Source organism: Hippocampus comes, unplaced genomic scaffold, assembly GCF_001891065.2.
Source record: "Hippocampus comes isolate QL1 unplaced genomic scaffold, H_comes_QL1_v1.1 scaffold147, whole genome shotgun sequence".
Taxonomy (NCBI): Eukaryota; Metazoa; Chordata; class Actinopteri; order Syngnathiformes; family Syngnathidae; genus Hippocampus; species Hippocampus comes.
Genome location: NW_017805009.1, coordinates 1,686,614 through 1,709,782, shown reverse-complemented (window position 1 = coordinate 1,709,782; position 23,169 = coordinate 1,686,614). Strand labels below are relative to the sequence as shown.

Genomic DNA, 23,169 nt, shown 5'->3' with positions numbered 1-23,169 from the left:
ACTACAAACAATGAGTCACTTTTGGGACGGTTCACATGGTACGGACCTGCAACGAATGATGTTCCTCCCAGGGAGATGAGGGAGTTCGGGCTGGGCTCCAAGTTAGCCACCATGTGGTCCATTACTCGGTCCACTGTTTCGATTAAACCGCTGACCACAGGGCCGAATTGCTGCATCACATAAATTTGCATCATTTTACAACCTCTCACTGTTCAGCATTAGATCATGTCAATCAATGTATGCAACTATTTCAGGGTTTTATGCGGTATATGAGAATAATGTGGCCAAAGCCTACAAATGACCATATGTGTGTGTGTGTGTGTGTGTGTGTGTGTGTGTGTGTGTGTGTGTGTGTGTGTGTGTGTGTGTGTGTGTGTGTGTGTGTGCGTTTTGGGGCTGGTGGGGGCTAGCATTTTACATCCAGTAAGTGAGGTCTTCAAATACAATTGTTTGGTTGTTCGATTTTTTTTTCCACATACATGCTAACAACCTCAACGATTTGTATTTAATCACATACCATATACAAATGCTAATTATCTTGCAGAATGAAATCTTGAGAAAGACACGTGAGAGCGCAATTCCAGCCTTCATGCATCTGGGAAAAAGTTGGTGAGTTGTGTTTGTTGTGGCCAATATCCAGTATGTGTCATGTGTATAAGAATAATAGCGTGTGAGTGAAATTTGCAAACAAATTCTACCTTGTGTGTACTGTTAGTCCTCAATATGAACACGATTTCGTTTGTCACATCTACATAGACAGTGAAAATGCCCTGTATGCCATCTTTACATTAAGAGCTACCAGTGACGTTTCTCAAAGTGCATAGGACAGACCGGAGAAGGTAAAGGTATTTATTGAAGACTCTCTTTTGCGATCCCTGTGTGAACATCTGTTTCAGTTTGCAGAAACCAAAACAAGCACGTTTATTTTGAACACTCAATGTTCTGAAACCACACACTTTCCTCGGGCACTATTATGTTTGGATGTGAAATGACCTTTGAGCCAGGAATTATAGCACATGAAGCCACACATCTACGGTACATTACATCTACGTGGAGGTGTTTTATACAAACAAGTGCTATTTTTGACTGTCTGTATACTGTATTATAGCCTTATTATGCCAGTCATAAATCTTTCAAAATATCCTTGAATTTGTATTTATCACATTGCTCTTTTGTTTGGTGATTTCATGTTTGCACAGTGTGAACTCATTTACCTCTGGTAATCCAGGAGAGGACAGCACTTCTTCCACATTTTTGAGAAAAGCCTGGGTGCAGTGAAATGAATGAGTAACTTGCATCGTTGGTTCATGACCGGACGAACTGTGTGTTGCGTTGGACTATTTCGAGACCTGCGTGAGGTTGCTGGCTGTGTTATGAGGAATGGTCCTATTGGGCAGAGCCTTCAGAAAGGCCAAAACTGGCATCGACTCCGGATCTTGGAAGCTTAGGACCTCCTCATGCGTACTGCTGACGACAGGAGGACTCACTTCAACGGCTCTCTGAGGAAACAACCAACACCACATTTACTGATACTATCATAAGGCCCCAATCCATCTGTGTGGCTCCCATACCAAATGGCCCACGGCCGATCGGTAGTTAGGGCCATTGGTTTTGAACCAAGTTTGATATTCTTGGGCAATAATTCCAAAATGTCCACCTGACAGTTTTGAGATTCAGGGTTCGAATCTTTGCTCTGGCCTTTCTGCCTTCCCGTGTGGATTTTGCATGCTCTCTCCCATAAATCTGCCTCTTGTGAAGGTATTCCAACTTCACATGCTTTACATGCATGCTGCTACATTAACTGAAGGGTATGAATTGTCCTTCGGTGTGACTGTGAGTGTGAAGTGTTGTTTGCCCAGTCTCAGGCCAGCTGGGAAAATTTCCCCCTCAACCCTGACCAGAATGAGGACAAGCACTAAAAAAATGGATGGATGGATGATTGGAACAAACCGCAATCAAAATATTTGCAGCACACCAGTGGCATTATTTCCAGTTCAAAATCGTCCAACAGATGAATGGCTTCAAAGAAGAGAACATTTTACAGCCAGAGCCCAGACCTAAATCTGTGAGGTGAGATGGCTCCAAGACCCACTTTTTTTTTTTTTAAACAAATCTTGGTCTCATTTTTAAGGGAAACGTGACATTTTAGAGTACACAAATTAACTCATGACTCACACAGTAAATCTGTATGTTTGGTGTAATTTAACCCGTAACAAAATAGCACTGGCGTGTGGTGTTGATGCCAAACCCAATAAAGTAGAACATGATGACCTTACCACTGTTGTCGTTGTGAAAGGTGGTTCTTTGAAGGCACTCGGGGTTGTGGCAGACACTATAGCATGACCTGGAGAATTCAGCACAACAATTAAAACCATCATATTTGTTAGTATTTAACCTGACCAGACAACCACTTGCAAGGTAAACAGATTTCGTCTCGCAGGCAGCAGCAGAAACTGGCATACACTCTATCACGAAAGAAAGATTACAATATTCACAACAGCAGTAAAATATTCTGACTGCTTCTCTGCAAGCCCGAGACACATTTTATGTCTTTGTTGTTTAATAAAAACACCTCCTCGAGAATGCCTAAATATGGATGCGCTTATTAGTCTGAGCCATTCCTGGATGCTCTCCATTGGTTCAATGCAACATTTTATATGTGTGCTCAGGGGAAGTAAAATATAGTTTTGTAACTGTAATGTTCTGGCTGTTCGAGTAATGATGTGTGAAATATTTTTAGAACATACTGTGATCAAAGGATGCATTTCACACATTGGACCCAATTGAGAGTCGAGCGCCTTGCCTCAAATTCATCCATTGTTTTAAACATCAGTCACATATTAGGTCTTAAAACTGATACATGCCAAAAGTGTATCTACAAATTGCTCTATTCCATTGGAATGATGTTGAAGAGCCATTCTGCTGTGTTATGAAAATAAAATGAAATGACCTTCACTCATGCAATCCACCATACTTAAGCACCATATGAAAGTCACACTTATAAGGCAGAACTATGTGCGCTCTGGCACTTATCTTGACAATGACAGCAACAGCTACTGGCAGAGAAGTGGGATTTTGAGGGGTTTTTTTTTGGATTGTGCTGTTCTACACAATGTATTTGAGATAAACCATTCAATGCGTGACTGATGTTCTTCTCAAGAGATTTCACAGAAATATGTTTGAGTTTGTTTCAAACAATCAGATTCCTGAACACGAGAGGCTTTTTTGTAAAGATGTTTTCTCGCAAGTTTAATTTGAATTTCCTGTTTTCAAATGTTTCCATAAACCCTCTATATTTACATTCCAGAAGTTCTCTCATGACTGTAAATTTTGACACTGAAGCGCCGACCTATTCCAGTTGACTTTTGTTGCTGGGATTTGGCAAAGGCAACAATTAAAAATGATGGCAATCGTTGCGATTGTTACAATGTTAGAGCTGAGGTGTCCTAAGTGTAGCCTGTGGGGCATTTGAGGGAAGGCGACACAAATAATAATTGACACAGCTGCGAATAGCATTCAGTGTGTGTGTGTGTGTGTGTGTGGGGGGGGGGGTCTTATGGTTATGAAAGTAAGGGTTTGCAAAAAAAAAAAAAAAAAATCCATAAAATATATATATAATTTCCTGCTGTATTGGTTTTAGCATGGTTGAGTTGAAGAATCTCAATGGCCCTTGCTTCCTTTTTAGGGATGCAACAATCAAAGGAAAATTGTATATTGTATCTTGATGATGGTACACAAACAAAATTATGTTTTCCATTGACATGTGTTGTCCTTACCTATAGCAGCACTGTAGTAGAGAGAGATCTCACTGGGCAGAAGAGCTCTTTCCCAAATGACAAACTCATCAAAGGCCCCTGTTACATAGTGGCCATAGGCCTTATCATTGCCAGTTCCAATGACGAGGTCAGGGTAAGGGTCACCATAGTTTTCGGAAACACTGCCAGTTTCGTCGACAGCAGTCAAGGTGCCATTTATGTACACCTTCAGACCTGCTGTCTTTTTCCATGTGAAGAGAATATGGGTCCAATAAGGCCCTGAGAGACAAAAACATAATGGCATGAAGCATCGCTCTTCTAGAATTCTCCAATATTCATCCTTTCAGCTGGTGTATTTGTCAGACTGCTACATTAGACAGCTCACAAGGCAACATTAAATCATTATTGGGACATCCACCTCACAGTGCAGAGGTGCAGGTTTCCATTCCGGCTCCGGCCTTCCTTTGTGGAGTTTGCATGTTCTCCACATTCCTGCATGTGTTTTCTCCAGATACTCCAGTTTCCTCCCACATTCCAAAAACATGCTCGGTAGGTTAATGGAACGCTCTAAATTGTCCCTAGGTGTGATTGTGAGTGCGAATGGTTGTTCGTCTATGTGTGCCCTGTGATTGGCTCAGAATTCTGAGATGTGGATGTGAAAGCAACAAGCTCACCATGCTACTTCCATTTAAATTCCGGCAGTATACTAAAAAAATTTAAGGAAAACAACAAGAATAATAGAAACAATTATACGCCAGGCAAACGAGTCATTAGGAATCATCCTCAAGAGTTAAATTATTGCATCATCCGTTAAATCTCTGAGTTTCTTGAGGCTTTGTGGATGATTAAGAAAGACAATAAGTGATTATAATTACCAGAGACATTTTTCTACCCTCTCCAACACTCTCATCTGCATCTGTATCTCATGTACATATTCTGTCAGTATCTCTAACTACAGATTCACTTTGTAAATCCAAACTTGGTTCTGCAAGCCGAATTGACAACAGTAGAGTCTCAGTGGCGAGCATTAGCTGTCTGAGAAAATATCAAACTAAACCCCATATCTCATCTTTTGAGGTTACAATTGAAACCATGTGTCACTGCCAAGCCATTATTTCAATTTAAACCGCCACCTTATAAAAGATATCTGATACACTGCGATACCTGAGTATAAATAAGGTCTGTCACAGGACACCTGAAGGCTATTATCTGCTCTTAGACCTTTTCCCTTGACAAGACATCCTTCCCTGAAAGGTCCACGTCATACTGGATAACAACCAGATGACCACCGAGTCGCTGTAACCCAAAACATATTTCAACAGTGAACTCTGGACGCAATGGTGCATACAACAAAACATCTGATATGTGTGAGAACAAACCTTTTCAAAACTAAATGTCCATCTCGTTTTATCCCATTTTGCCAAAACAGAATCTGAATTCTGAATCATAGACATTCGTGGAAAACTGTACTGTAACCTTTCTCGCTATATTATCATGTTGAGCAAGGGTTTCTATATTGGTAATAGTTGTAGCCTATGATGTATTCATGAATTTTCGTCCCTGTCAGTGTCAACAAGTAAGATAAAATATTTATGGTTGAAAATGAAGGAACACTGGAGGAACAAATCCAGCCTGTTTGTGGTACCTGGAACTTTGATATTGACTTTCCATCTGTGGTTGTTGCCTCGAGTGTAGAACTCCACATATCCTCCAAGAGGGTTGGTGTAGACAGAGAAACCATTAGAGATGACTTTACCTCCGGATGCTACAGCAAAACGGGATTCTTCTTCATAGTTCTTCCAAAAAAAGGAGAAGGTAATTCCTGCAAAAATGAAATGACCCATATACAATTATAAAGCATGCGACAATCTGCTGTCTGATTTGATGGGCCTTACTCCCATATACTTTTTCCCAATTGGTACCTACCGTCAGGGCCACACAGCGTCGGGTCACTGATGCAAGAGTTCTGGTAACTTCCGAAGTGGAGAAAAGTACCACCCTTGTCTCCATTCAGGAAAATGCCATTGTTGACCATTCCTTCAACAATATCTGTGGCAAAAATAAAGAATGGACTTAAAAAGCATTTAGGCTTAGTAATGACAATTCTCCACTCGCTTACACCCTGTCGAAGTATTTTGAAAATGATATATGAATAATTTTGGCTTTATTCACCAACACAATGGAGTTTAAATAAAGTGTCAATATGTGGGGTGACTTTGTTCCACATACCATTTAGGAAATATACTCGTAGGACGATTTAAGGCAGAGTTCTTTACCTCCATTTTCAGGGGCTCAAACGTACTTGAACAAAGAAACTGACCCACATTGGACCCACATTGTCCTATACTGTTGCCAAATCCCAACCCGCTTTCATCGAAGTTAATAACTATTCATATTTCATATTTTTGTTTAAATATAGGTTCTGAAAACACATTTACCGGTTACAGCATATTATAATTTCAAAATTATATTTCAAAAGTTTTTGACCTTCTGCCAAGCATTACGTCCAACAGCCAGAGGCTGAGCTCCACTGTAAACTAGTGCCTCGAGCACAAGGAACATTTCTTGCTCCTTTCCGAATACAAATACAGTAGGTGCCATATGGAAACTTGATATGCCTCTGTACTGTACCGTTAAAAAAAACGTATACGAAAATATGTAATTATTTATAATAACATAGAGCTGTCTGCCACCCACCCAAAATGAGGTTATGACCCACTTTGGGGTCCTGACGCACCAGTTGAGAATCACTACTTTAGACTAATGTAACCATTTTCTACATTATTTCAACAAATTTATCTGAGGTCAACTTGTACCAGAATGATGTCTAAAGAAAGGTCTATCGAGAAAAAAAGGAACAGCTTGTGCTAAAAGAAAAGCATAAATGGTGGAGGCAGCGTAATGGTCTGGCTGTGTATGCCTTCTAATGGAACGGGGTGTTTAACAGATATCGTGAAAGAAGTGACAATCATTATCCAAATGCTAAAAAACGAATGGGATGCCACCCCATTCATTGACCCGAGTACAGGTAATCAAAATATAATACATTTCGCTGGCATGGGGCAGAATTATTACATGTTCAAAACCATCACGTTTCAGGTAACCAAAATGTCATGTTTGTTGAGCCATTGACATTACATCGACAAAGAGAGCAAGGAATTGTCAACACTTTGGCATGGTCAATAATTTGTAAAAATAACAAACACAGACAGAAATAATTTCAACTCTGCCACTGCCCAACTACTTTTTGACATAACAATACAACTTTTGGTCTGATTAAAGAACAATGTTTAATTCTTGCAACATGAGTGCACAAAGGGAACCGTGAGAAATGATGAAGTGTGTGCAGACAGGAAAACAGAGGGCAATGGGTGTTATACAGTATACATGGATGTCTCAGTGGGTAGATCCTCACCTACTGTTGCAGAAATGTTAGTGTAGGCAGAGTCATTGGTATACACATAGGAAGTGTTATGGGAGGAAGGGAGCACAGTGTGCTTGTGGATTCTGAGAGCTGGACAAAGACATATGGAGAGACAGTGATGTGATTCATACCTAAATGGACACATAGCAGAGGAAACAGTGAAAGACAAAAGACAATGAGAGGGACATGATGTGCAGGTATGAGACAGCGTGATATTGAGCTGAGTGACTCGGATCGATCCACTCCTCAAATGAGGAATTTCTCAATGTGGGAGTGGCTTCACACATCGTGCTCAAGTCTATACCTGATCCCTCTTCAATTTCATCTTTTGAATAAATCTAGCAACATGGCTAAAATGTGCGATTGACATTTCTCAGAAACAACAACAAAAATTCCAATAGTCATAAATGTAATATTTTGGAACTGCTGTCATGGTTTTACTGCTTTGAGTGGTGTGAATATTATATTAAATGTATTACACAAGTCTAGCTTCTTTAAGTCCTAAGTTTAAGAGCATTGATCAATCACATCAGCTCATTTTAATAAAGCGTGATGTTGGAAAAACAGTGAAATGAGATCATACATAGTTCAGACAGAAAAGGACACTTCGCTGATGCACAGGTAGCTCAGTGATAGACATACTTATATTATTTCCGTTAACATAACCTGGTCTGTTTCCAATTTGGTCCCATAATCCGTGGATCCCATCCACAGCATCAAGAGGCCAATAATGTGAGGCTGTGGACAACACCTGCAGGCCTGGGAGGAACAGTTCAGGGGTCAACAAGGATTTCCAAAGGTCCCCCCCAACCCTCAACTAAGTTACATCCCATCCCTTGAAATACATTTTCCTGGTTCTTCTCATTTGCGTTGTGAGGGCGAGTTACTGCAATGCTAAAAACAGCTGTATGTTCATCATCCCTTTGTTGATACAATACAGACTAACATTTTCTAGTTTAGGCTGCACAGTGGACTTGTATTTAGCAAGTCTGCTTCATTATTGAGAGTTTCTGGTTTTGAATCTCTGCTCAGGACCTCCTGTGTGGAGTTTGCATGTTAATTCCTGAACTAATGTAGGTTTTCACTGGGTACTCTTGCTTTGTCCCATATTCCAAAGACATACATATTCGAGTAACTGAAAACTTAATTGTCCACAGGTATGAATGTGAATGTGAATGTTTGTTTCTCTACAGTATATGATCCTCTTGCCCATAGTCAACTGGGATGCTCTAAAGACGCCAAGTTATTAAAAAAAAAAAAAAAAAAAAAAAAAAATCTGTACCTGGATGCTTCAGGTGATGCACCACTTTGGCATGAACCTGTAAAAAAATAAAAATAAAATAAAATAAAACCCTTATTTATACTGGTTGTGCCACCACAAGGGCAGAATGCTCACATGTCAGTACTGTTGACATTTGAAAATATATCTTACCTTAATACATGAAACAAAAGCTGTTAATAGATGGATTCCCCAAAAAAGCTCCATGTTTTTAAGGGACCACAGAGTATGATTAAAAACCAATGAAGTTAAATCCACAAGTAGAAAGAAATCCAGAGGTCACCCATTATTCCAAGAAACGATAGATGAGGCCACTTGTCCAGAATGTCAAAGAGTTCAATTTAAAATAGTGTTTAATTGAAGGAATAGTTATTTCATTATATGGGGAAAAAAGAAACGTCAAATAATTATAACAACAATAATAAAAAAATAGAATCCGTAAGGAGTGTTCCAATATACATATAGGAGTCGTTCTAGTGTGCTGAAGAGTGAAAGCTCACTGAGTTCTTGGACTGAGCGTTGGAAGGGAAAACGTAATTTTTGGATCTTGTGAGGAGGGGCGTTGGAGCTGTGAGTAGATGACGTTATATTTGTGCGTACAGGATGGCAGGATGGACTACCACCCAAATACTGTATGCATAATCGGATCGACAGATTTTTACTTAAAAGCAAACTGTTTCTTGAAAAGATTTGGTTTCATTAAATTAGACGGACAGACAATCAGTGTCATTATCAGAACAGAGGTTTCAAGGCACTGCCGTTATCTGGCAATAAAATACTAATAATATAGTGCGTAGTTTTATGCTTCTAAATTTGTTTACAATGGCATCTATAAACAAAGTTCCCATTGAGGGAAAATCGCAAAACCACATTTCACATTCTTGGTTGTTACTGTTTTTCATATGTTGGCTTACAGCGACACCGTGTGGCCACTTTTGTCTTTGTGTCTGGCATCTATTAAATTCTGACATAGTGAGCGTCTCTTGTACTGTATTTGTATCACATCATTATATATGGCAGACCCACTGCGTCCCACTGCGCTTTACTTGAAAATAAATTTTGATGCAGTGATTCACATATGATGTGGTGGTTTTAATCATGGATGTACTGTATTTCCTCTTTGATTGAGGTTGGACTTGTTTAATCTCCGGAGAGCACTAGGGGGAGGGATATAAAAAGGCGTTTACGGGTACGAGTTGGCGAGGATCTGGGTGAGAGAATCATCGATATAGATCAAATTCTAAACAGACTTCTCCCTTTCATTTTGGTGCGTTTTGTATTTTGTTGGACACTCGTCGAGCGTCTAAACGCGAAAACCTGACACGCATGGAGCCGCACAGGATGATCCGGAGACTCTTTTAACAGAATAAAGTTAACTGTTCTACAGACGCGCTGGCCATTGTGATGAAGGATCGGCTGGTTGAGCTGACTGCTGTAGGTGTCTTTTATTGCTTTCATTTAACGTTTCGGTCCTTCTTTGGATGTTCATTTGCCGCTCTTCCAGAGAAAAGCGTCGGCAGAGGAAGATGTTGCAGTCCCAGTGGAGCGAGATGGTTTCATGGAGGGCTTCTTCAGGAGGGTCAGTCGCTGTGATCTAACAAGTGTCACGAATTGGTCCATGGGCGGATCCACAAGGTTGCCTTTTGCAGGTGGAGGAGGTTCGAGGACTCATTGATAGGATATTCGACCAAGTGGAAGACGTGAAGAAGATACACAGCATGATTCTGTCCGCACCCCACCCAGATGACAGTACGTTTCATCACACTGTGTGCTTTGTGTTTGTCTGATACACTTTCACTTACACGTTTCGTTCCTGTTAACTTGGAAGATGGTTCTTCAAAAAGCCAGACCTTGTTCAGTATATGAGTTCGGTCTGGTCTGGTCTCTCAACTAGATAGGCTATCTTATTATGAAATATTAGTTATTCTGGTGGCTAAATTTCTCACCATTAAGTAAGACACCTGAGAGTGGAGGAATGAGTCGGAATGCTCCGAGATGGGTTGTCGGACTCTTTCGAGTCCGACTGGGTGGTTTGAAGTGTGTATTCTGCCCATGTTTGGAGATGCTGCATAACTTTCCCATGCCAGCAGGGGAACGCGCAGACCCTGCTTCTTCTCCTCATGCCTGCAAGTTAACCTTTTCACCCGAGAAACATCTCCAACTTCAAAGTGACATTCGGAGAGACACTGGATGTGAAACCAAGACAAAGTTATCAGGCGGCCCAGAGCTAATAACACATATATTTCTGATTCAACTGGTCATTTTGGTCCCCATTCCTCGACTGATGTGGGGATTGGCGTCAGGCTTCGCTCAGACTGTTATTTCCTGTTGTAATTTGTTTGACAATGCTTGTGCTTTGCACAAGATAGATTTTGAAAAAGGGATTTTGACGCAGCTGATTTTGTGATCACAATATTAATTGTGATCAAGAGAGGGATTGTTAAGGTATTATTCCTCTCTGTTAGTTGGATTTGAAAGAAACAAAGAATGTAGAATGTCGTCGGAGGTATTTCCTGCTCACTGTGTTTACAATCACCTTTCGTGCCCCTCGACCCCCACCACTTTTAGGGCCCCCCTCCATAGGACATGTTTAACATCCAAAGAGGAACTGTTATCTCAAGTATCTGTGTTCCTCCCATCACACCAAATGGTGGGTAGTGGTGGTCTGGACTCACCTCACCACTCCCAACTTCTTCCAGCCACACCGGGTCAGATGACATGTTACTTTCTTTGTTTCTGGGATTTGCATGGAGGCGCAACTCCCCGCCTCTCATTATCATATTGTCTCTATATAATCTCATGACCGTGTTTCTTCTGGGGTTCCTGACTGAAATCTGAAACCCTTAGGAGCCCGAATCAATTCTTAAACTGCAGAAAAATAAATGAAACCCTTTGAAGGAACTGTTCATTGACTCCAGCCTGTATTTGGATAACCAACATCCTCATCATCCCAAATTAACGAACACGTGGAGGAAAAGAAAGGCTGCTCTTCCCCTAACAGGGTGAATAGAGGAAACTCACACAATGACACAATGTAAATACGAGCTGTTACCACAGGGCCTCTGCGCAGAGACTTGCTTCAACTCACTGTATTTTTCATGTTGACATCCCTTGTTAAGTAAAGTCAGATGTCTGTTTTCTCCTGCTTGTGCTTAGAAACAAAGGATCGTCTTAATGCGCTGACCAATGATATCAAAGGGAATGCCAATGTGGTGCGAACAAAACTAAAATGTGAGTTGAACTACAAATGTTCTTGTCACGCACGTTGTACACATCCTGAATATTTTCCGTGTGTTATGTTCTACCATGCTGCTCCCCCACTGAAGCCATGGAGCAAAGCATGCCTAAAGATGACGCGACTAACAGATCATCTGTTGACTTCAGGATCCAGAAAACACAGGTGGCTATTTAGTCAGTTATCAGTATTTAGTACTTGTACATCATTTAGCTGAGTAATCTAAATGCTTTACTACAGAAAGAGGGGTGTTTATCTTCATCCCATATTTTTAAACTATACATCAACATGGAATCGGGATGTTTGAAAAAAAAAACAACTGTCTCATCCTCTGTCCTTGTCCTTCGATTCATCTCTAGCACACGGTGCTGTCCAGGAAGTTTGTGGAGGTAATGACCCAGTACAATGAGACACAAGTTTCCTTTAGGGAGCGAAGCAAAGGACGGATCCAAAGACAGTTGGAGATAAGTAAGTGACACATATTCATCCTCAGTGAGGTCAGAGTGCTTCTATGTAGAGTATTGATACTTCTTAGAGATAGTGTTCATGTCAACGCATATGTTTTTCAAGGTTGCCCGCCGCAGGAATAGAGTTGTCCGAGAAACATTTGTGAATGTGAGACAATCAAGTCCAGAGATAATAGAGTGGCAAAAAAAAAAAAATCCCTGTGAGGCAGGATCCAGGAAACAGACGCCACCGGTTTCCTCCTTTTCTCTAACTTGTTGTTAAACAGACATTGGGGGTGTCGACCTTTACAGGCTTATTCAATCTGCCAAAGCTTCTTTTTGCATCTGTCTAATTAATTCTGCCTCATGGAAATAAATAGTTTTCTTCTCGATTGGATGAGAATGCTCATGCGCTTCTATTGCCTCAAATGTTTTTCTCTAACTTCTAGGTAAACATAAATAAGCCCATTTCCCCCATGTTTTTTTTCCAAGAAGCCCTGTTTGGCCCACTTTCAAATGACCGTAGCAAGTGTGTATTCAGGGTTTGGTGTTTTCCCCATTAAGACCCGACAATAGTGAGAAATAAGTCTTCTCCCTCAGGCCCTCCGGCCAACATTAACGAGAAGCTTTGCGCTGTAGCTGGTAAGCCTGATACCGGAGACTGTGCTGTTCACTGTGTCATTGTTGCCGAGACAACGGGAAGAGGGCAGGGCGGCTTGTGTAACACTACTTCACCTGTCTCTGACACACAGTGTTGTCAAGGAGTCTTAACGATGACTGACATCACACGGAGTGACATTTTTTGCATTCTAGTGATGGATTGCATTTTAATGAGATGTGAATGGGGAGTGTTTTGCCGTGTGATGTCGAGTCTCTCTGAATAAAAGTCTATTCAAAAGGGAGTGCGACATCCAGTAAGCACTTTCCTCTCCAGGGAGGGAGTGGTTAAGCAACAACAGGGATGGCTTGCAGGAAAAAAAAAAGCTTTCTGTTTGTATAGTGTCGGCAGTTGTTTCTCTATGAGAGGTGCCGATGTCTATAGGTGCCTGAGTCACTTCTAATTGCTTCTATTTTTGTGCAACCTGCATCCACAAATAGAATGACTCTAGGCCCAGAGCTGGTGTCAAGTTAAAAACATGCAGCATCTGTATCAGTAGCTCATTTGTTTGTCTCTCAACATTTTGGACTCATAATGTCCTGCAACAGGAAGAAAATATAGCCGGTGTCGTTACATTTGCCCTCAGATGTGTCTAATAGTATTAAAGCCTTGCTGTATTCAATCACAATAAGTACAAACCGCACCTGTGTGTCGGAAAGGCAGCATTTCATATTTCATATCATTCATAGCACTCTTCCCTGGGAGGAAAGGGGGGCATTATTGTTGGCTTCGGCAGTTTTTGTGTGGGTTGGTCTCATTACTCAGTGGGCTGTACACAGAGCATCTTCACAACAATACCACAATAATCTGTTGTGGGATTAAACAGATTGCAGTGTGTTTTGGGTTAAACCTCAGTTTTTGTTATTACATTAGTCTTCTTTTGAAACAATATCAACCATCCGTCCATCCATCCATTTTCTACCGCTTATCCTGTTCAGGTTCACAGGTGGTTTTCACAATGAAAATCAAACGATAGAATCGTTACACCCCATTAAATGTAGGGTGACAATTTGCAGGCACTTTAAATACTAATACATAAATTGAGAAAGTTGACCTCAATTTCATTTTTGTCCAAAACTAAATTACTCATTCAAATGACATAAAATACACTATCATTACAACTTTTAGAAGTAATACTACTATCAATTAATAATGTCAACTTACCTGTACAGTACGTTGTATATAATTGTATCTTATTTGCATAGGGCTTTTCAACATTTAAGGTAGTCAAAGCTCTCAATTAGCACTGGCTTCTTATTCACCCACTGATGATACATACGATATATACGAACAGAACCACAAATGTTCAGTAAAATTCACCCACTTTATGGATGCATTTTCATAGCTTTTCAATTAATGTACTCTTTATCCTAAATATATATATATATATATTTTTTTTTTTGTGGCCGATTGCGATTATTGGCAGGAAAAAAAAATACAGGTTACTGGTTAATCGGCTGAATAATTAACACATTTGAAATGAATAAAATATCCCTCCAAGCATTTCAATGGCCATCAATTATACATTGACTTTTGGCATTCGCAGTCCGGCCTGGTCCCTGCGAATAGTTGGGGTCAACTTTAAATATATTGTTAAAAGAATTACTTTACTTTTTGGTTCTCAGAATGCATTGCGTGGTGTAATGCCAATTAATGAAGTTATAGGGATAATCGTTGTCATATGAGTGTTTGTGTTATCAATCGTTGAATGTGTGCCATGTTGAACACGTTTATGTTTGATTTTTGTTGCAGTATGTTTTAATTTTATTGTTTTTATTTTTTTTAAACAAACTGTGACTTTAAGCTGTGTAAAATAAAATAAAATAAAATACTGACATCCAGGTCAACAATTTGCAATGCTCATCTCATCATTGCTTGTAAAAATTAAGATTTGCATGGTTTTGAATGACGGGTCCATCGAATGTCTTTTTCAACAAGTTGTATTGTGTATTTCAAGATGCAAGGTTATGTTATAGATTTATATGTCATAAATAATGAGAACAGTGTTGCTCGTGTCCAGCTACTGTAAATGGTTTGATACATCACAGTCGAAACAGTTGGCAAACATCGGCCATTTGGCTGATTATTTTGGCCGACGTTTGAACGGCCGTAATCGGTTGATTTAATAGTTTGACACTCTCCCAAAGCGTTTTTTACAGCGTGAAACCTATCCTCGCTGACTTTTGGGCGAGTGTACACATGCGTTAACTGCACCCATACAGACCATTCATTCTAGCATTCAAATATATGGGCAGTTTGAATTTTCAGTGATCTTCCCACCTGTCAACTCCCGTAGTAATGTATTTTTTGAATGTGGGAGGCAACTGCAGATCCCAGAGTACCTCCTCATTAGCAGTAAAGCAGACATTAGAATTAATGTCATATTTTGGGGTCACAAAACATATTTTAATTTCTAAAAATAATCATTTTAGCTGGAAGAGTGACCACCAACGAAGAACTGGAAGACATGCTAGAGAGTGGAATTCCATCCATCTTCACATCGGACGTAAGTGTTCTTTTAACATCACATGACTGGTACGCAATGTGAAATTGTCATCTCGTGGCAGAGAAAATTGCTGCTTGTTTCAAGTACTGTACTGTTGTATCATCTTTATGGCTAGTTTGCTGTTCTAATTTAGATCATCTCGGACTCCAAGATCACACGTCAGGCCTTGGATGAAATAGAATCACGACATCAGGACATTATACGACTGGAGTCCAGCATAAGAGAGCTACATGTGATGTTCATGGACATGGCAATGCTAGTTGAAACTCAGGTATCCACTGCAGGGGCGTACAGACGGAGGGGCCAACGGGCGGCGGCCCCGAGCATCCACCTATTAGATGCATGGTCGGTGGATCAATAATAGTTTGATGCGCAGGCTGAAGGGGCATCCTGCTGAGATAGAAGGGGGCATATATTTATATACTTTGATAAATGTCCGTCCACCCCACTGAATATGAACATATTTCTGGTTATAAATAACAGATGCCAGCTTGTGAAAACTCACTTTACATATCTTTTAATACGGTTATAAAGCGAAATGGCGGGCCGGACTTATAGCTGAGCGGTTAGTGCTCTGCATCCATCCCCAAGTTGGGTGGTCGCCGCAAGAGTAAAAGTGCCACCAGATGCACATGTATGCCACCGATACAGAAATGCAATCAGAATGACAATGAATGTTATGTCCGAAAATGAATGTTTACAACACTATCCCCTGAGTCCCTCCCCATGACCACCACAATGACCCCATCCAAAAAAGTAGGGGGCATGAAAACCGGCAGCTACTGTGCTTCGCAGGCCCCTAAACCATTGAACTCTCAATTGACCCACATTGCCGCTTGTTTTTGTTTTTAAAATACAGTTCAGTATACAATTTAACTATAATGTCATGGTTAGCACACTGTCCTCATGATTAGCATGTGTCCCTCAGAGTCGAAAATTTCAGTTGAGGCTCTCCCGCGGTATACTTTACAGTTTCTCTCTTTGTTTTCCGGCTCTTCTGCGACCCTTTTTTGGACACGCAATGTATGGATATTATGTCACTATGTTATTTATGGTGCTGTAAAAAACCCACTAGATTTACATTTACCCAAATTAAAATATTCATAATCTCTCTTACAGGGTGAAATGGTCAATAACATTGAGAACAATGTTTCCAATGCAGCTGAATACATTTGTCGGGCTAAAGAAGAAACCAAAAAAGCAGTAAGATACCAGAAAAAATCCAGGCGGGTAAGTGCGACTTTATAATCACACTTGTCAGCCACACCCGGCACATTCTAATGAAATCAATACAAGAACTCAATGAAACTCTGCCTTGACATAGACAATATTGCTCAGTTTTGAGTGACACTGACTAACAACTATCAGCGAACTACAATGAAACCTTTTGTTAATATTTATAGTTGTCTCTCAGCGTCATGATTAGGCATTGGTATTACCGTATATCTTATCTTATTGTCACTATTTACCGTAGGTTTGAACTTCAACTAACAGTACATTCTTTGCTTGGCAGAAATATATAATCCTCGCCTTTGCTCTCCTGATCCTGCTTGCTGTCATTGCTTTGATTGTTGGCTTGTCTGTCGGACTAACCAAACCTCCTGCCTGAGACTGATAACAGCAGGAGGGTAATAACTGCCGCGCACCTTGCCAACCATCCATCCATCCAACCAACCATCCATCCCTCCATCCTTAGGTCCTGACATTGACATCTCTATCTTTTCCTTTTTTTAACAGAAGCTGCTGTGCCTTGCTGTGTGTGGAGTTGCGGGTGTCCTCATTTTACTCATTGCACTAGTTGGTGCCTTCGGGTGAAGGATTACACGGGTCACAGCCTCACAGTAATCTCTTGTTCCTGTAGTGATAGAGCTTACAACAGCGCCATCTCATTCACCACATAACAGCATTACAGGGAGAAACACAATCAAGTATGCTAAGTTGTCTTCTGTTCTTCTTTGCACCAGTGACAACAGACCTCGTGACGCACAAAACTGTACATGGGGAATGGGTCTTTAAAACACATCACTGTCCACAACATTAGGTACAACTGCACTATCTAGTGAGTTTCAAATAGAAAACTGTATTAAAATTCTTCCTTGGAAAAGTCGTTTAACATGAACCCTTTCATGCAAACTGTAACCTGATAACATGATAAGCTGTCCACTGTAGTAACCGCTGTCCCTGAAAGGGTTAAAATGGTTGTCTGACATTGACCGACAGGTCTTCATTTAAGACAACATAATACTGTACATCTCTTCTAATGGATCAGGTCATGCAAATGTACCTAATGTGGTGGCTGTTGAGTGTACAGTTGCTCTCTGTGATACAATAACTACCGACAGCCTATCAGATATTGTGGAACAAAGGATATACATACCACGGTGATATAAGAGAGTCATTTTAAAATCCTTATGTTAGACATTTCTTATTTTGTGCTATTATAGTTTAGATCTGTGGAACACGGCCTCGACCCCAACACCCACCTAATGTAGCATGAAGACAAAAACAAAAAATCACATTTGTAACACTGAGATTTTTGTGCCAGATTGCTATTTAGCTGATGTGATGTCCTGCTTACTTCTTGCCACTGTGAGACGAACAGGAAACCAATTCTGTAGGCTAAATGTTTCATATGCTCACTTGATCTTTCTGAATATGAATTATTTACTTGAAGTCATGTAAACGGAATGTAAGTGCTGTATCTCAGGATGTTGTTTGCAACACATTTTGAACACAAGTAAAGTAGGTTTGGTGTCATATTTTCCACTTGATTGAACATTTCTCATATTGACTAAAGTAGCGTATTTTAACAGTTGACTTAGACTTAACTTCAACAACCAAACCTAAATTGTTCCATCTTTATCCCGAATAAAACAAAATTGCATTGTGGTCGTAATGTTGAAAATATGCCTTTGAAAATCTCTTTTGATGTAATTTTATGGAAGCATTTTACCCACTGTGCTAAAACAACCATTTGTATTCATGATGGTTGACTTCAACAATAAAGCCTAAATTGTGCCTTCTCTATCCGCAGTTAAAGAGGTTTTTGACATTGTGACTGTGATGTTGGAAATTATACCTGTGAAAATGTTTTTGATGTTGTTTTAGGGCCACATTTTCCTCATGATGGTAAAACATAATCATTTGTATTATTTGAACGTGATAAATTAGATTTTATATCAAAGTTGTGTGAAATATATAATATATAAATAAAATGCATTCTTAAACATATTACACATACTTCCTTCTCATTGTTTTATATGTCCCTTGTCCTCACAGGTTGTAGTATATCATATAACATAAGCTTACACAAGTACAGGGAGAACACATTAACTCCACACAGGAAGGCTGGTGTCGAGATTCAAACCCTGAAACCCGTAACCTCAGAGCTGTCACGCTGATGTGCTAACCACATGCGCATTCATGCTATCCTACATGGATCATTCCAGAATTGGAGGACATTTTACGTCCGACCCATCAAATTAGAAATAATCCGCATACAAAATACGAATGCATGCAGTTTCTGAGTACATTGACTTGCCCTGAGACCAAATCTAAAAAAACAATGAGAGCAAAGAATACTTGAAAATAGTTTCAAAAAATACTAAACTAAAATGCCATTTTTCTCTTGATCTACACCCCCAATGACAAATTGAATCTCAAATAAGATTAAAATTACATTTAAATTACCAGTAGATTTTTTTAATATAATTTGTTTCATTGTCTCTCTTGCAACTGTGGGAACATTTGGTTTAACAAACATCCATCCATCCATTTTCTGATCCGCTTATTCTCACGAGGGTCGCAAGGTGTGCTGCAGCCCATCCCAGCCGCCTTCGGGCAGTAGGTGGGGTACACCCTGAACCGGTTGCCAGCCAATCGCAGGGCACACGTAGGCAAACAACCATCCACGCTCACACGCACACCTAGGGATAATTTAGAGTGTTCCATTCACCTGCCATGCATATTTTTGGAATGTGGGAGGAAACTGGAGTACCCAGAGAAAACGCACGCAGACACAGGGATAACAAGCAAACTCCACACAGGAAGGCTGGAGCCGGAACCGAACCCTCCACCACAGCCCTGTAAGGTCGACACGCTAACCAGTCGATCACTGGGCCACCCAGGTGAAAATAAGTCATTAAAATAGCCTAACTGCATGTTGATAAGCTGCTGCAAGAATTTCCTATGGACAGACCAGACAAAACTGGTGCGTTTTAGCTCGGCACCTCAGCTCTATGTTCACACAGAAGCAAAAATGAAGCATAAGATAAGAACACTGTCCCAACTGTGACACAAAGATGAGGCTCTGTTTTGTTCTGGGGCTGCTTTGCTTCATCTGGCACACGGTGTCTTGAATCTGTGCGGGGTAGACAATGACATTTCAAGATTGTCAAGATATTCTCAACAGAAATGTGCTACCCAGTGTCAGAAAGCAAATATAACACGAGTGTATGTAGGCCGAACATTTAATTTTGCTATTGTTTTTAATGTATTTCTTTTGCCAGCTGTGCACTCTTCACTGTCTCTGTATGTCGACAATAATCCAACATCCTCTTATTATGTAACCCTGCTGGATACAGATATTTATAATCTGAAGTTATGACATCATCCGGCCACCCAGCGCAGCTGACCATGACAAGCGTTTGGGGTGGCATGCAAACTGGCCTGCCATGGTAGGTTGTTACTTGTAGTCAATCCGCAAGAATGATTCCTACCGGGCTTCATTTTTTTTCATCACCCCTTCCCTTTCACGCCAGGGGTCAATGGGGTGTGAGAAGACTTGCAGGCTGGAGAAACTCCTGAAACATTGTCAGAAGGAGTGCGTTGTGAGCCCGGGACAAAGGTTACCTCCAGCAAAAAGGAGCAGTCAGATGAAAGGCACAGACAAGGTGAGCCGAGTCTACTATCAAGCGTAAAGTGAGCGAGCTTTTAATTCAGCCACGTCTGGTCTGGACACAAGCTGCACTGGTTGATGCCCGCAGCCACAATCTGATCTCATGCTGCACTCCGTAGCTCTAACTAATTGAAACCTTGTACTGTATGTGGATTTTCGTATTCATTCTCCTAAAATGACATGATTTTGTAATTGCTTGATATAAAATGAACTACTCTGATTACAAATACTCCGAAACAAGACAAGGTCTAATAATAGATAAATAGCAGTATTGTGAAGATTTCTAAATTGCAGCTGGGCTTGTATATTGCCTCAGTGCCTTGTTAATGTCCATGTGCAGCCAGTCTGTCATAGTATTCTGGCGTGTGTGTGTGTGTGTGTGTGTGTGTGTGTTTGTTTCGTCTTTGCATGTGACTGTAGTGTACGTGCTATTACTGCTGCTACTGCTGCATAAAAATGTTTATTGCTGTGGTTCTTCTTGCTTTGACCTCTGATGAAACCTCTCCCATGGGTAGTAAAAAACAGGGAGGCTTTTGATTGAAATGACTCCCCACTGTGGATATAAGTAGGTGGAGGTTGCCCATTTTTAGCAACGGAATGACACTGTACAATTTGACATGAATAAGTTGAGACGGGTGGGTTGCCCTTAGGAAGGATGCTTGATGTTTTTGTCGATAAAATCCCACAATATTTACTGTTCTGCTTGACATTTACTGGGGAAGGAGTTCATCCCTGTTCTCTCCACCCTATTGCTGGTTTATGATTAGGGTTCTGTTTAATTGTGTAAAATGTTTGCTCATTCACCTGGAAATAGATTAGTAAGACAAACTATAATAAACCGAGGTCCAGTGATGGAGAACAAACAAAGGCTAACATTGATTGTTATTTATCTCTTAGAGCAATATGCACGATTTCCACAATGAAATGCATGTCTTGTTAGGGAGATTTTTGTTTGTTTCCTGACCATTGTTGAAGTGCCCTTGAGCCAAACATCAACATCCCCTCCAGCATCTATCCTTGCATGTCTGCAAGTGTGCTGTGCAGCAAAGCATACATCTCTGGAAAAAAATAAAAAGACCCCCTCTGCCCAAAAAACAAACAAACCAAAAAAATAAACAACAAGAACAACACTGGAAACTTGTGTTTTGACTCGTTTTCATGATCGAAAATGAAATGCTCTACATTATGTGAAAATATGTGCATGTGTATTTGGAATGGTGTTATGCAGTCAGTAGTTCATCGCAGTGTATCTCATGCACGGGGAGAACATGCAAACTCCATACAGGAAGGCCTGGGCCTGAAATCGAACCTCTGCACTTCTACAACGAGGCAGATGTGCTAACCAGTTGCCGACCGTGCCGCACTATTTTTAACCAGCATATCTTCGGTACATCTTCTTTGAGAGCCTCAAGAATTTCCAATCATGCAGCAGTTACTTAAATGGACATTGGCACTTATAAAATAGGTCTCTGAATAAAAATTATGTCAACACAAAAATACACTAATATATAGTGCCCTTCATTTTACGTTCTGTTGTCACCTCGGCTCTGAAAATGGCGGCCAATATTGATCAAAATTCAGATGCACCTCTCCACTACAACCTGTGAAAATATAAAAGCGATCGGCCCAATATTTTGGATTTTATTGACATTAAATGTGAGCTCCTAAGAGGAAAAGCCATCATTACCTCCACAAAATGGAAAATATTGTCCGATCAATGTTCTATTTTTCTAGGTTAAAGTGGAGAGAGTAGGTATATGCATATGAATTTCGCTGCCGATTGTTCTGAGTTTTCAGAGATTTAGTGAAGCTAAGGTTTTGTTCGTGGACTCCATAGGCAGGCAGCCATAATGTATAATGCCTATGGAGTCCATGGCTTTTTTTCCAGATACTCCTGGTTCAACCAGAAACACTAGGTAAGGTTACTGTACTGGCTCCTCACAGCCCACTCCGCCTTTTTGTTTACTCCCAAGGCAGAAGACACTTGACATCAAGCTGTTGTGGTGCATCTACTGATAAACAGGCACTATACGATATAAACTGAATTGCTAAGAGGGTCCCGCTGGAGTGGGAGGGAAAGCTCATGGTTGCTAGGCATCCACTCTAAGGAAAGCATATTTCATTTGGGCCGCCCGCCTTGCTTTTCCCACAACAAATGCAGTTGTCTCGTCAGCCACAGAGGGCAGTCATGGTGCACCGCTCCACTCCTTTTGCCCCACAGTGGGAAAAAAAAATGGATACTCCAAATAATCCCACTTAATTCTCTTCTGCACTTAATTTCCAAATCTTTGATTGGTTGTTTGCAATTGTTTTTGATATCTGAATGGGTTGGCCCACCGTTCATTGAATGATATTTTATCAAGCTGACCATCTAGAGACCGTTGGTGCACCCTCTGTGGCATGATAACCCTTGACAAAGGCAAGCGCAGTCCAAAACTGAATGAAAAACTGAACAAAACTGAATGAAAGACTGAAGAGGTAGTAGAAGATCCTCAAACGACCTTGTGAGCCCCAATCATGGCTGCCCATGAGTGTCTGTTAAAATAGAATAGAGGTTGAATGGAAGGTTAAATGGACAAAATTGTGCATGATTTGTGAATTTAAGACTGAGAAGGATCAAGTGTGATTCAGGAAGATGAAAGGCATCTTGGTTATGGAGTAATGCTCGGTGGTGCCGGGTACTGCACTGCCTCTGCACCCCTGCTTGAGTCTGTGTGACTAAATGTGTGTAAGAGATGGAGAAAGTGAGCGAGAGGGAGAAAGGGAAAGGGGGCGTGTTGATGTGTGCGCTCTGCTGCTGTGGTAGTGTGATGCTAGATGGCTGGATCTCTCTCTCTCTCTCTCTCTCTCTCTCTCTCTCTCTCTCTCTCTCTCTCTCTCTTTCCCAGTGCACTGCCCGCCCGGCTGTGCTTCTTGCTGCTGTGCACTGCTGAACCATTTTATGCTACAGAGCTGCCATAGACATCATT

General features: G+C 40.7%; 2 protein-coding genes across 5 annotated transcripts in view; one reads left to right on the top strand and one right to left on the bottom strand.

Annotated features, from left to right (window-relative positions):
• Nucleotides 1–8,986, bottom strand: part of adgrd1 (adhesion G protein-coupled receptor D1) — a 32,034-nt gene extending 23,048 nt beyond the window's left edge. The window contains exons 1-11 of one of the 3 annotated variants that reach the window (XM_019862803.1): nt 8,612–8,986; nt 8,462–8,498; nt 7,822–7,938; nt 7,171–7,269; nt 5,682–5,804; nt 5,401–5,577; nt 3,777–4,034; nt 2,277–2,344; nt 1,350–1,499; nt 1,215–1,265; nt 47–170 (exon numbers count right to left, since the gene is read on the bottom strand). In XM_019862803.1, coding sequence (XP_019718362.1) covers nt 47–170; nt 1,215–1,265; nt 1,350–1,499; nt 2,277–2,344; nt 3,777–4,034; nt 5,401–5,577; nt 5,682–5,804; nt 7,171–7,269; nt 7,822–7,938; nt 8,462–8,498; nt 8,612–8,665 — 1,258 coding nt within the window. In that variant the 5' untranslated portion in view covers nt 8,666–8,986. The remainder of the gene's footprint in view (nt 1–46; nt 171–1,214; nt 1,266–1,349; nt 1,500–2,276; nt 2,345–3,776; nt 4,035–5,400; nt 5,578–5,681; nt 5,805–7,170; nt 7,270–7,821; nt 7,939–8,461; nt 8,499–8,611) is intronic. The other 2 variants (XM_019862804.1, XM_019862805.1) reach the window with 2 other exon arrangements.
• Nucleotides 8,987–9,526: 540 nt separating this feature from the next.
• Nucleotides 9,527–17,363, top strand: stx2b (syntaxin 2b). Of its 2 annotated transcripts, XM_019862846.1 has the most exons (11): nt 9,527–9,892; nt 9,963–10,037; nt 10,108–10,207; nt 11,615–11,689; nt 11,785–11,858; nt 12,053–12,161; nt 15,230–15,303; nt 15,437–15,574; nt 16,423–16,533; nt 16,817–16,931; nt 17,041–17,131. In XM_019862846.1, exons 1-10 carry the CDS (start codon nt 9,863–9,865, stop codon nt 16,910–16,912), a joined length of 882 nt encoding a protein of 293 aa, XP_019718405.1. In that variant the 5' UTR covers nt 9,527–9,862; the 3' UTR covers nt 16,913–16,931; nt 17,041–17,131. The 2 variants fall into 2 exon arrangements, with proteins under 2 accessions (XP_019718405.1, XP_019718406.1); XM_019862847.1 differs by lacking the exon at nt 16,817–16,931 and having other exon boundaries at nt 9,531–9,892; nt 17,041–17,363.
• The last annotated feature ends 5,806 nt before the right edge of the window (nt 17,364–23,169 follow it).